Raw genomic sequence first — 13912 nt, 5'->3', positions numbered from 1 at the left:
CATCCTCCGCCGCGGCCGCCACCTCCTCGGTTCTGCGGACTGCCACCGCGTCCTCCGCGGCTCACGGCCAAGGCTGCCGGTGCGCCTAGAGCTGCACCGTCATCCGAACAGATCCATTCCTACGAAACAAGAAAATCTGCAACCCCCGGGAGGGGAACGGGAGCACCGCGGGCTAGGGTTGCCACCAATGGTTGGAAATCCGGGCGTAAACCACGAAACACGTATAAGTTCTGATCATCCAACTCAACATGACGACCGGCGAGAGCCAATTCATCAATCAACATCTGGGCACGACCAAGGTAATCAGATATGGAGGAATCACCTTGACGGAGCCCCTGAAGTTCACCGAGAAGCAGGAGTGCACGAGAGCGGGTAAACGAACCTAGGGTTTGTTCGATTACCTGCCAAAGCTGCCGCGAGGTGCCCTTGCCGACGGTGAAGCGAAGAGTCTCCTCGGATAAAGAGGAGATGAGCATGGAGAGGATGACTTTGTCTTGCCGGCGCCACGCGAGCTGCCATGTCGGGAGATCGGAAACCACCTTCGGGGCGCTGTCCGCGGTTGATGCCAGCGCCGGCGATGCCGTCAGAAAGGGTGTAGAACCATCAATAAACTCTAGAAGTCCTTGGCCTTCAAGAAACGGAAGCATCTGAGTCCGCCAGAACAGATAATTCCGGGAGGTCAACTTTAACAAAACAAAGTGATGAGCCGATGAGAGGCTACCACTCGTAGGAATCTCGGTAACAGTCCGTTCAGAGGAACCAAGAACAGAGCCGTCATTAACACCGATATTTTCCATAGAAAAAACCTAGATGATACCAGATGAGAATATATTTTCTGTATTTAATGAATAATGTCTGAGAGTACAGGGAGCGAATATATAGAGATACTAGATAGAATCCTAGTCTAACACAAATAATATAGTCCTAGTCTAATATGAATAATAGAGTCCTAATAATCTTTTTCGGGGCAAACCCTTCATTAAGAATCAAGCTCCAGTCTTTAAAATTGGAATAAAACAGGTTGATGCTATTGAACTTTAGACTTGAATTTAAAGAAATCAAAATCCAAATAAATGTTACCAAATCATTTGAGTTGCATGGGTCATTTGTTATTGAATTACATGCTCAGTTTGATTATTTAGATTACATGTAAATTGAAAGGATAAAGTTGTTTTTAGCGGATTCCATGTAACATCATTCTTTTCCAAAATTCAAATGCGCTGCTAGAGATGACAACTTGATTTTGCTTTTTTATTGGATGACAAGGAGATCTGTCGTTTAATTTTTATGGTATATACAAAGTATATTTTATATTTTTGTAATAGCATGCAAATGACATATAAGAGGTAAATTGCATTAAGAAGATCATGTATAACGGACTCAATTGAAAGTGTGTTGGCAAAACAAGATTGACAACTTGATTTTGAATTTTGGATTGAAGAGTTTAAATTAGATTAATGTGGGTGAATTTGGATTTAATTTTAGGTGATATGTATTGATATTATGAATTTGGACACTTTAATGTCCTGGTACATTTTTAATAAATAATATTATATATTAATATGTGAATAATATAATATCAAAGAATTTTAAGTATACAGTTACATATATAGGGATACGCTCTAATGCGAACAAGCGTACAGGAGAAAAATCAAAACGCATGATATCCATTCACGTGCTTAGATCTCACTGATGAGAAATATTGATTTTTTTTTTTTTAAACGCTATGGCATTTTCGTAAATAATTGAGCATCGAAGTGTAAGTAAATTGTGTTAAAAGTTCAAATAAATAATTTCATATAGTGCACCTAAGTGCAAGTAAAATGTATTACAAGTGCAAGTAAAATATACACTGAGCATCAATATTAAGTGCACCTAACGTTATCATTAGTTGCATCTAACGTTATCATTAAGTGCACCTATGTGAAATACTTTATCATTAGGTGCACGAATTTTAACAAGGTAAATTACTTGTACTTGTAAATGAAAATAGTTGCACTTGTAACACATTTTATGTGCACCAAATTTCGAGTTATTTACGAAAATGTCAGTGCGTCGTTTTTTTAAAATTACATCTGATTCGTTGATCTGGACACGTGGACGACTGTAAGTGGTTCTTATTTTTCTCCTGGGCATACCATTTTCACCTGAACACACACACACACACACACACACACACACACACACACACACACACACATATATATATATGAGAGAACAGTTTTATAATTCTTACAAACTTTTAAATTTTCATTATTTATAAAATTGATCACGCCCTTTCTCACCCTCCTTTTAATCACCTTCAATAGTTTATCAACCCAAATAAATGTATTAGATCTCACCATATATTTATCATTTGTTCTCACCATATATATATATATATATATATATATATATATATATATATATATATATATATATATATATATATATATATATATATATATATATATATATATATATATATAAAATGAATTGGGTTAAAATTTTAGAGGTAAAATAAACTTTTTTAAATTTATTAATATGTTTTTAAAAAATTATATTGGTTGTTGGTTGGTGGCAATAACTTATATTTTTATTATGATTATGATATGATAAGTCATCCAAAGGATATGATCACACCTAGCTGTAAATAAAAATAAATTAAAAATGATTATTCAAGGGATAAAATTTTGAATTATGTAAGAATGAGCTAGATGAATCATTTTTATATAAAATTTATGTTTTAAAATAATGTGAATTGTCAGATGTTTATTTTAAGTTAGAGAGACGAATATCTCCGAATGAACCTCTCCTAAGCTCACAACTATGGAGGGTTCAACTTCAACTAAGAGCCAAATACAAAACTATTGATTAAGGCAACCAATCGTTTATTAAGTCCAAAAAAAGAAAATAAATAAATATAAAAAGGAGTATTTAAATGGATAAATCTCAAAGACTCGATGAAAGGTCGCCGCGTAAAGTAGTTTTGGCGCCTATAAATACGTGGCCTCAGCGATGGAAGCGGTACACTCGCAAATGAAAGAGTGAGTCTAAGAGCAGAGCGTAGCCTGTCAACTTTGGCAACGTGTTCTTCTCTCCCAATTCTCTGCAACAAACTCTCTCTCTCTCTCTCTTTCTCTCTCTTTCCACTCTGTGGACTTTCTTTCTGATCTCTTTCTCCCATTTCTTCTCTTCCCACTTTTCCTCTCTACTCTCTAGTCTCAGTAGTCTTTTTGCCTTAGATAAAGCCATGTGCGGAATCTTGGCTGTTCTGGGTTGCTCTGATGATTCCCAGGCCAAAAGAGTTCGCGTTCTCGAGCTCTCTCGCAGGCAATTTTCTTCATTTCCATATTTCTCTCTCTCTCTCTCTTTTTGTTCTTGCTCTCTATCTATATATCCTATCTCTTTTCGTTTCTTCATTTTCCATGTGGGGTTTGATTGATATGGATATACCCATAAATCTCCATCTTGTCAAGATTCCAAAACTTCCTTAAAATTTGTTAAAACTGAAACAGAACTATGTAAAAATCGAAACTTTTTGGTTATGGATGTGACGAAACAGGAAATTAATTCTCTCTGGACAAGATTTCCGCTTATTATCTACGTTTAATGTAAATAATTTGGTTGAATATAAGTATAAAAGTGGGGTGGGATGAATCTCATCTCTGTAAGACAAATTGATGAGTTAACAGGGGAAGAACTCAAGAACTATACATGTGAAGTTGCTGACTTGCTATTCTATACCATATTTGTTTGTTTCTTTAAAGTCTTTGATGCATTTGTGGGCCAACAAACCTTTCATCATCGCTTGGAAATTATTAATTTAGGCTGCTACTTGATTTCAACTTTATAATAGTATTGATTTGAAGCTTTCTGCTGAAATCACCCTAAATTAGGCATCATAATTATATTGCTAGTGTTTAGATTTTATTTATTTATTTATTTTTTTGTTGAGTACTACTGACTCTATTACATTGTAGTATTTGTTTATCTATACTTTCTCAACCTTTTGAAGCAGATCTCATAACCTCCCATGGGAGAGTCACTACATGGTCATCTGATCACAAGGTGTTTGATGAAACAGGTTGAAGCACCGTGGTCCGGACTGGAGCGGGCTGTACCAACATGGGGACTGTTACTTGGCACACCAGAGGCTGGCAATCATTGATCCTGCCTCGGGTGATCAGCCTCTCTATAACGAGGACAAAACGATTGCTGTAACGGTAAATGGAGAAATCTACAACCATGAGGAACTCAGGAAGCAGTTGCCTAACCACAAGTTTTGGACTGGGAGTGACTGTGATGTCATTGCACATCTCGTGAGTAATAACCTTAGAAAACATATATAATATGCTTAAACAAGACCGAACATTAATGTCTGATGACAAGTTTAGAAGCTCTGATAATTAAGCTTTGATATCTTCTTCACCAGTATGAAGAACATGGAGAGAACTTTGTGGACATGTTGGATGGAATATTTTCCTTTGTTTTACTTGATACTCGCGACAACAGCTTCTTTGCTGCTCGTGATGCTATTGGGGTTACTTCCCTCTACATCGGATGGGGGCTTGATGGTAAACCTTTTAATTTTTAAATGGGTCGTTTAACAATCTTGAACCTAAGCTAAGCTGACTTTGTTTTGATGTTCTCTAGGCTCTGTCTGGATATCATCTGAACTAAAGGGTTTGAACGATGACTGTGAACATTTTGAGGTGTTCCCACCAGGGCATCTATATTCGAGCAAGTCTGGTGGTCTTCGCAGGTGGTACAATCCTCCTTGGTTCTCTGAGGCTATTCCATCAACTCCTTATGACCCCATGGTTTTGAGGCGCGCCTTTGAAGACGTGAGTCCAGTGTAGTCGTCTAATTTAATTATAGACGTTGTTGTTTAGGCTACTAAATGTTGTGATCATCGTGGAAATTGTTGCAGGCTGTGATTAAGAGGCTGATGACTGATGTGCCTTTCGGAGTTCTTCTTTCTGGAGGCCTCGATTCATCGTTAGTTGCTTCTATCACTTCTCGTTATTTGGCAGGCACAAAAGCTGCCAAGCAATGGGGAGCTCAGCTGCATTCTTTCTGTGTTGGCCTTGAGGTCAGTCAATCTTGTATATGGCTGAGTTGATAACATATGTATATATATATATATATATATATATATATATATATATATATATATATATTCTTGCATACGAATCAATTTCTCTTCTTGTGCTGGACAGGGATCACCGGATCTGAAGGCTGCAAGAGAAGTTGCGGATTATTTGGGAACGGTTCACCACGATTTTCACTTCACTGTTCAGGTATGCACACTAGTAGATCAGAGGACTAATGTTTTGCCTTTTTTTCTTATCGGATCTTGGTGACCAGCAACTATGGCTGACATGTTTGCAGGATGGAATTGATGCGATTGAGGATGTTATTTACCATATTGAGACTTATGATGTCACAACAATCAGGGCAAGCACTCCAATGTTCCTTATGTCGCGCAAGATTAAGGCACTCGGAGTGAAAATGGTCATATCTGGTGAAGGATCCGACGAGATTTTTGGTGGGTACTTGTACTTCCATAAGGCCCCCAACAAGGAAGAATTTCATCAAGAGACTTGTCGAAAGGTAATTTATATTTATATTTTCCCTGTACTGTGCTGCTTCGAGTAAAGAACAAGTTAGCAAACTCATGATGTTTTCTGTTTACGTGTAGATAAAAGCCCTTCACCAATATGATTGCTTGAGAGCCAATAAGGCAACATCTGCGTGGGGCTTAGAAGCTCGAGTCCCATTTTTGGACAAGGCATTCATCGATGCTGCCATGAGCATCGATCCTGAATGGAAGATGGTAAGCATTTTGCCCGAAGAAAAGTGTATGAGAACAACGAATTGAGGTGTACTTTCTCATCCTTCTCATTACTTTACAGATAAAACCCGAGGAAGGACGGATTGAGAAGTGGATTCTTAGAAGGGCCTTTGATGACGAGGAGCATCCCTATCTACCAAAGGTCTCGATTAACATCTTGCCCAGTTTATCCACTCGTTACTGAAGATTTTGCGTTTAATTCCACTGACATCCTCGGTTGTATTTCCACAGCATATTCTGTACAGGCAGAAGGAGCAATTCAGCGACGGTGTAGGCTATAGCTGGATCGATGGACTCAAAGCCCACGCCGAACAGCATGTATGTATCCTTGCTTTGTTTCATAATATCAAGAATGAAATATAATGGGTGTAACCCCAGCCAAGATAGCTAAGGATACAAACCTGTAACCAGTGTTGCAAAATCGGGCCTAGACGCTGATTACGCTAGGCGGTCAGCCACCTAAGCGCTCTAGGCGCCCTAGGCGGTCCCCAGGCGCCTAGAGGACGCTTAGCGATTTTTTCAACCTTGCCTGTAACCATAAGGTCACGAGTCCGAATCCCAACCTTTTTGGTTAAGCCAGTTAGCTATGGGCTGGTTTACCTCCTTGTGGTCATTTGCCGGCTAGGGTCACAGCCTCAGATAGTGGCTGCGGATTTCCCTCATCACCCCAAAAAGAATGAAAGCCAAGATGGCTAAAGATACGAATTTGTAACCATAAGGTCACCAGTTCGAATCCCAACCTTTTTGGTTTGAGCCAGTTAGCTCTGGGCTGGTTTACCTCCTTATGGTCCTTTGCCGGCTAGGGTCACAGCCTCGGATAGTGGCTGCGAATTTCCCTCGTCACCCCAAAAAGAATGAAATATAATGAATTGCTCAACAACCTAACTAGCTAGCCTCAAAATCATTCGCAGGTGACTGACAAGATGATGTTGAATGCTGCAAATATCTATCCTCACAACACCCCTACATCGAAGGAAGCATACTATTATCGAATGATCTTTGAGAGGTTCTTCCCGCAGGTAATAACACACTTAGCTTGTTCATAATCAACTACTACTCATAAGTTCCAAGAAGAGTAAGTTTGTGCCATTGTTTATCCTTAGAACTCAGCCACGCTAACTGTTCCCGGGGGAGCGAGTGTGGCCTGCAGCACAGCAAAAGCCGTCGAGTGGGATGCTTCATGGTCCAAGAATCTTGACCCTTCAGGGAGGGCTGCCATCGGTGTACACAACTCCGCTTACAAGAACCAACCGCCTCCTGCTGTTGCTGCTACTACTACTGCAAACATCATTGAGAACGTGCCTCGAATGATGGAAGTCTCTGCTCCAGAGCTCACAATTCGGGGCTAATATCATCTCATCTCCCTTCAAATCGAAGCTTAGCTTCTCACTCGATCTGCTTATGAGCTGTAGTAGAAGTAAGTGTCTCTTTTAGGCGCGGTGCTGAGTGGTATTATTAGGCTGTGTATAAATAAGAGCCCTTCCTTGTGGTGGTGTTGTAGAGGTGTTGTTTGTGTAAGCTGTGTTTTCTCTCTTTGTACTGTTTATCAAGGCTGCTTCTGTTATGCTTTGTATGAAAAGTTTAACCTTGTTATTATGGCTTCTTCGTTATCATTAAAAAAAAAATAAAAAATAAATAAATAAATAAATAAATAAAAACTCTGCTTCTAGTCCAAACTCGCATTAACTGCTCCAAATTCACTGCTCTCCTAAACGAAAAGAGCTTTTGGAGAGGGTTTGAGTGAGTTACTGCTTTGTAGAAGGCCATTTAAATGAACTACTATTGAAATGATTAGAGTAGTCATTTTTATTTCAGAAATTTTAATTGGAAGGTAAAATTTTGATAAAATTGTTATCATTGTTCAAATTTCTACCCGGCTCATAAGCCTTTATTACGAGCTTTTTTTTAGGCTTAATTGGTCATATTAGGGCACATTATACTATATGAATTATGATCTATATTTCAATATCCACCACATTGAAAGTTAAAAGGAGAAATTTCAGTTTTTGTCCTATGACTATAGGAGTCTTGTTAATTTGAGTCCCTGATTTTTAAAAGGAGTTAATACCCAAAATCGTCCTCGACTATAGTGGTTTTTCTCAATTTCGTCCTAAACGATTTTGGTGACCTAATATCGTCCCAGACTTTTGTGTTTCGCTCAATTTAGTCCCAGACTTTTGTGTTTTTGCTCAATTTAGTCTCTCATTTGTTATTCTGTCCATTTGGTGTTAAATAAATAGACAATTCAGTAATTTTAATATTGGCATTTCGTTACTCATAGACATGTGAACTGCGAAATCCCTTTTTTTTTTACGAATTACTCCCAGAATTACTCCTAAAACTGCGAATATAAAATTTGATTTGTAGGTCCGGGAGTAATTCTGGGTGTAATTCGTACAAGAAAGAAGAATTTCGCACTTCACAAGTTGAAAGTAAAGAGAGATCAATATTGACATTATTGAATTGTCCCTTTATTTAACACCAATTTGACGGAATAACAAATGGAGGACTAAATTGAGCGAAACACAAAAGTTTGGGACGATATTAGGTCACCAAAGTCGTTTAGGACGAAATTGAGAAAAACCACTATAGTCGATGACGATTTTGGGTATTAACTCTTTTTAAAAGTGACAATTTAATACCTTGACTATGCAATTTTTTTTCAATTTTGGACAGTCCGACCAAATTTCACCGGAAAAACATAATTAACTAATTAATGTTTAATCTGAGGGACAAATTTGTCTTTTTACTACCTTTCTCCCCCACTCCTCCCCTCCCTCACAAACCACCAGCCAAATCCATTATTTCCGGCGATGGTGGTTAGGCCATGGATCGGCAAAGGCAACAGCTTCATCTTCATCCATCTTCGATCCAACGGAGCAGCAATTAATCAACATCATCTTCATCCATCTTCGATCTCGTCATCCTCTTCCAGATTGACTTTCTATGTCAACACCGGGAAAAAAAAAAAAAAAAAAGGAAATCCAGTTCTCGCTTCACGCCATGGGCACCGGTGGGGAAAGATGTTGACGCCGGAGGAAAAAAAAAAAAAAAAAAAAAAAAACAGTTTTCATCATCCTTATCCAAGCTTCGTTGGTCAAGGTCGTTGGAGTTGTTGCGCCAACGGAAACCCAGTCGTCGCCGTAAATTTAAAAAAAAAAAAAAGTCGCTGGAGTTGTTGTGCAGCTGCTCACACCGTTGGTGCTGGAGGTTGTCGAAGCTTCGCTGATCAAGGTCGCCGGCTTTGCTGCTCCGTCGGAGAAGAACTAGCCACTGGAGAATGAAGTGTTGCCTTTGCCGATCCATGGAGTTGGTTGGTGGTTTGTGAGAGAGGGGAGGAGTGAGGGAGAAAGGTAGTAAAAAGAAGAATTTGCTCTTCAAATTAAACATTAATTGGTTTTTTTTTTTTTTTGAGATTAAACATTAATTGGTTAATTATATTCTTTTTGGCGAAATTTGGTCGAAGTGACTAAAATTGATAAAAATTACATAGTAAAGGTACTAAATTAACACTTTTGAAAGTTGTGGACTAAGATTAACAAAATTTCTATAATCACATGATCAAAATTGAAATTTACTCAAAATTAAAGTATAAAACTTATGTTCGTGATTTACTGTAAAAATAAACAAACATTCAAGGTGGGGCAAATTATACCACAGACTATGTTCTATATTGCATTGTGGACCCTGGTCTAAAAATAACATTCAAATTCTATATCAACAACTGATACATTTTGTATTAACCAACATGTTATGTGTCTGCAATTAACATATTATGTACATCGAGTTATGTGTTTGGAGTTATTATGTTATGTGTATGTAATTACAATGTGATGTGCCTTCAATTTGTTTACAAGTACAGAAATGGTTAACTATATGTACAAAATGTGTTAACTGTAGACACATAATTTTTAAGCTAACACCCTGTTTGGTAACATAATTTATCAGCCAATTTTAGCTTGATTGATTAACACGGTTCTATGTTTATAATTACTGAACTATATGTTCATAATTATAAAGCTATATATTCATAATTTTTGAACTTCATATTCATAATTATTGAACTCTATATTCACAATTACAGAACTCTATATTCATAATTACTGAACTATATGTTCATAATTATAAAGCTATATATTCATAATTTTTGAATTTCATATCACAATTATTGAATCTCTATATTCATAATTATAGAATTATATGTTCATAATTATGTTCACAACTCTATATTCATAATTTTTGAACTATATATTCATAATTATGAACAGTTAGGTGGACACGGATCCACAACATAATTTGTCATTATTTTGTATGGACCTAAATTACGTAAATTGTTTAATGGATTTGGGTCCACCTTACAAGGTAGACCCGAATCTAAAGATACACAATTTACATATTAAATGTTTACAATTTATTTTTTTAAAATTCACAATTTGTGATAACTCTGTATTGTATTCACAAATTCTCAAAACTTAAAAGTACAATCTATATTCTAGATGTTCACAATTCTAATACTAAAAATACCCAATTTAGTATCAGAGTTCACATTGTGCGGACCCTAATCCATGGTATAACAATGGGAAAAGGGTCAAATAGACCCCTAAACTTTTCAAGAAAAGTCAATTAAGCCCACGAACTTTAAAATAGTGCAATTGAACACATTAACTTACAATTTTAAGGCAGTGAAGCCCATTAGCCGGTTACTAGCCTGTAAGTGCCGGTAACGGCAAATTATGCTATGCGCACGGCGCTAAAACGGCGTCGTTTTCCGTGAAAACGACGCTGTTTTAACTAAAACAAAAAACAAAATTGTTCGAAACGCCGTTAACGGCATATTCGTTATGAAATTATGAATATACAATTATGACATTATGAATGTACAGTTATAGAATTATGAATGTATAGTTATGGAATTATGAACTTACAATTATGAACATAGAGCTTCGAAAATTATGAATGTTCGGTATGGAATTATGAATATACAGTATGGAATTATGAATGTACAGTTATGGAATTATGAATGTACAGTTATGGAATTATGAATGTACAGTTATGAAATTATGAACATAGAACTCTGACATTATGAACTTACAATTATGAACATAGAGCTTCGAAAATTATGAATTTACAGTTATTGAATTATGAATGTACAGTTACGGAATTATGAATGTACAGTTATAGAATTATGAATGTACAGTTATGAAATTATGAACACAAAGCTGTGAATATATGCTCCTATAACGAAGCGGTCTGAAATTAAATTTAAAAAAAAAAAAAAAAAAAAAAAAAGGGAAAATAACGGTGCCTGACGGCACCGTTATCCGTGCCCATGAAGCACGCTGGGCACGAGCCCACAGCATAACTATCCGCCGGTAACTACACATCTAGCTCGCCACATAAGCCTAATTAAAACAAAAAAAAAAAAAAAAAAAAAAAAAAAAAAAAAAAAAAAAACAAAAAAAATGAATTCAGTCGTATTTCTCTCAATCGCACAGTGCCCATCGGCTTCCTCCTCCAGCCCTAATCGCACCACCACCAGCGTCGCCCACCACTGTCCTCTACCACCGTCCACTACCAGTGTTGCTCCACCACCAAAATTTGGGTCCAGCCCTAATAGCACAACCATCATCATTGGCTTCTTCACTGCTGCATCACCACCAGCGTCGCTCCACCACCAAAAGTTGAAGATTTTTTCTTTCTTTTTCTTTTTCTTCATCATCGTTTTTCTTCATTACATTAATTGCTTATACTCCTTTCGTTTGTTATAGCTTGGTCAATCACGGGAGCCACTCATTCACCCGGGATCAAACTCAAGCAATCAAGCCTCTCAAGCATCAATGAACCAATGAACTGACATTAGAAACTTAGTTTTTTTTTGGGATTAGAAACTTAGTTTGCTTTCGTAGAACTTGTCCGAAATTTTGCAGAAACTTAGTACTGTAATTACTTGATAAAATTACTGAAATCTTTTGAAATGACTGAGAGCATAATGAATTGAAGCTTTTGTTTGGCTTAACTCTGTTTTCCAGTAGAATCTTTTGTTCCTGGCAATTGGACCTCAATAGTTTACTTCATATAAAGCAAATTGCAGGTTTTGATGACTTAATTGTTAAAGGTTTTGAAATGTGCAACTTGTGGAATGCAGCTCTCTTGTGTTGGAAGGTAGTACTACTTGTTACGATGAATTAAACTGAGAAAATTCCCCTTTTATTTTGGAAGTCAATTTTAACAAACTTTCATGTCAGGTAGTGGACGGTGGTAGAGGACCGTGGTGGGCGACGCTGGTGGTGGTGCGATTAGGGCCGGAGGAGGAAGCCGATGGGCACTGTGCGATTGAGAGAAATACGACTGAATTCATTTTTTTTTTTTTGTTTTAATTAGGCTTATGTGGCGAGCCAGATGTGTAGTTACCGGCACTTACAGGCTAGTAACCGGCTAATGGGCTTCACTGCTATAAAATTGTAAGTTAATGTGTTCAATTGCACTATTTTAAAGTTTGTGGACCTAATTGACTTTTCGTGAAAAGTTTAGGGGTCTATTTGACCATTTTCCCTATAACAATTGATATATTTATGCTATGGACCCGGGTCCACTTTGCAAGGTGGACCCAGGTCCAAAACGACGTAGCTTTGAACGTTTAGAATAACAGTGTCGATAGTGGCACCATTTTCTATATTTTTTGTGAATATAGAGTTCAAAAATTGTAAAAATAATGTTGTACAATTGTGAATATTGAATTCAAATAAGAAAGAAAACAATTATTTTTTTAATTCAGACGACGTCGTTTTGGACCGTGTCTAGAACATAATTTGCCATTATACTGTGGACTACGAATAATTATTTATTTATTTTTAATAGGGAAAATGACACTTTTTCCCCCTATGTTATATACTTATAGCACTTTTTCCCCCTCAATTATTTATGTAAGCACATTAGCCCCCTCAATTATTTTAAAAGTGGTGGTTTTCTCCCCTAATATATTAAATTGACATTTCTACCCTTAAAGTAAACATTTTATTTATTTTACTTCTCCAACAAATTATTGCGTATATGTAGCGATTACCACAGTTCGGTTCGAACTGAACCAGACACTATAGCAATCGAATTAAAAGTTTTCAGTTATGATTCAGATCTAGAACCCAATATTTGGATTTCAATTTATTAAATTTAAGAATTAAAAAAAAAAACTGGATCATGAACCGGCGGTTCCGGATCCCGTTCGCGATTTTGAACCGTCTTTATTTTAAAATTTTATTTTTTATTTTAAAGTATTTTAAATTCAGCAATAAATGTATTTTATTTTTTCAGTTTGGAACATGAACAGGCCATTCCAGTTCGTGATTTTAATAAACTATAAATATCGCGTTTTGATTATAAATTGTAATTGGAATATTTTGGTTTGGTTACTATAGTATCTGGTTTGAACCAAATTATAGTAATAATTTATTGGAGAATAAAAATAAATGAAATATTTATTTTAAGGGTAAATATGTCCATTTAACATTTCAGGGGAAAAAAGAGCCACTTAAATAATTGAGGGGGGAAAAGTGCTATAAGTATATAACATAGGGGAAAAAGTGTCATTTTTCCTTTTTAATATGATTGCCTAAATTAGCCGATGGAATCGCCCGGAACCCTCCAGACTGAAGAACCTAGATCATATACTTTCGCCTCTCCATCGCACAATCGACGCTACAATTGATATACACAAGCAAAGGAAAAACAAAGAGAAAGAAAGCAATGTTCTTCTTCTTCGCGGGAGGGGTAGAGCAGCAAGTGAAGCAGGTGCTCAAGAGTGGAGTTGGGAGGTGCATAGCCTGCGGATCGCGCGCCGATCTCGTCCACTACGACAAAGTCCTCAAGCTCTTCTTCGTCCCTGTCTGGAGATGGCCCGCCGACCAACCATCCCTACACTGCAACAACTGCAACCTCTTCTTCCCCGAATCTCTTTCTCCTCCGCAGCCGCCGCCCCGCCCTACGCTCCCCCACGCTCTCACCTGTCGCTTCTGTGCCCGGGAGATTGAGCCTGATTTCCGATTCTGCCCCTTCTGCGGTGCCGCAATCTGAAACTTCTCT

The 13912-nt window shown here is 37.3% G+C and overlaps 2 protein-coding genes across 2 annotated transcripts; one reads left to right on the top strand and one right to left on the bottom strand.

The window, feature by feature from the left end:
* Positions 1 to 119: 119 nt before the first annotated feature.
* On the bottom strand, positions 120 to 797 carry LOC109182662. The gene has a single exon (XM_019332812.1). The coding sequence runs from the start codon at positions 795 to 797 to the stop codon at positions 120 to 122; it is 678 nt and encodes a 225-aa protein (XP_019188357.1).
* A 2201-nt stretch (positions 798 to 2998) lies between these two features.
* Positions 2999 to 7449, top strand: LOC109182791 (asparagine synthetase [glutamine-hydrolyzing]). Its single transcript, XM_019332987.1, has 12 exons — positions 2999 to 3312; positions 4067 to 4301; positions 4415 to 4556; positions 4636 to 4826; positions 4913 to 5074; positions 5202 to 5282; positions 5374 to 5595; positions 5684 to 5818; positions 5898 to 5978; positions 6068 to 6154; positions 6748 to 6855; positions 6940 to 7449. Exons 1-12 carry the CDS (start codon positions 3233 to 3235, stop codon positions 7183 to 7185), a joined length of 1770 nt encoding a protein of 589 aa, XP_019188532.1. The 5' UTR covers positions 2999 to 3232; the 3' UTR covers positions 7186 to 7449.
* The last annotated feature ends 6463 nt before the right edge of the window (positions 7450 to 13912 follow it).

This window comes from Ipomoea nil, unplaced genomic scaffold (assembly GCF_001879475.1).
Source record: "Ipomoea nil cultivar Tokyo-kokei standard unplaced genomic scaffold, Asagao_1.1 scaffold1074, whole genome shotgun sequence".
NCBI classification, from domain to species: domain Eukaryota; kingdom Viridiplantae; phylum Streptophyta; class Magnoliopsida; order Solanales; family Convolvulaceae; genus Ipomoea; species Ipomoea nil.
Note: the sequence above shows the minus strand (reverse complement) of the source record. Positions and strands in the feature narration are given on the sequence as shown.

What these genes read in the sequence shown, in the direction of transcription:
- LOC109182662 (XM_019332812.1), bottom strand. Translation starts at nt 797, where the DNA reads ATGGAAAATATCGGTGTTAATGACGGCTCTGTTCTTGGTTCCTCTGAA.
- LOC109182791 (XM_019332987.1), top strand. Translation starts at nt 3,233, where the DNA reads ATGTGCGGAATCTTGGCTGTTCTGGGTTGCTCTGATGATTCCCAGGCC. An exon ending in GTGATGTCATTGCACATCTC is followed by an intron (nt 4,302 to 4,414) that starts GTGAGTAATAAC and finishes CTTCTTCACCAG; the next exon opens with TATGAAGAACATGGAGAGAA. An exon ending in TCGATCCTGAATGGAAGATG is followed by an intron (nt 5,819 to 5,897) that starts GTAAGCATTTTG and finishes ATTACTTTACAG; the next exon opens with ATAAAACCCGAGGAAGGACG.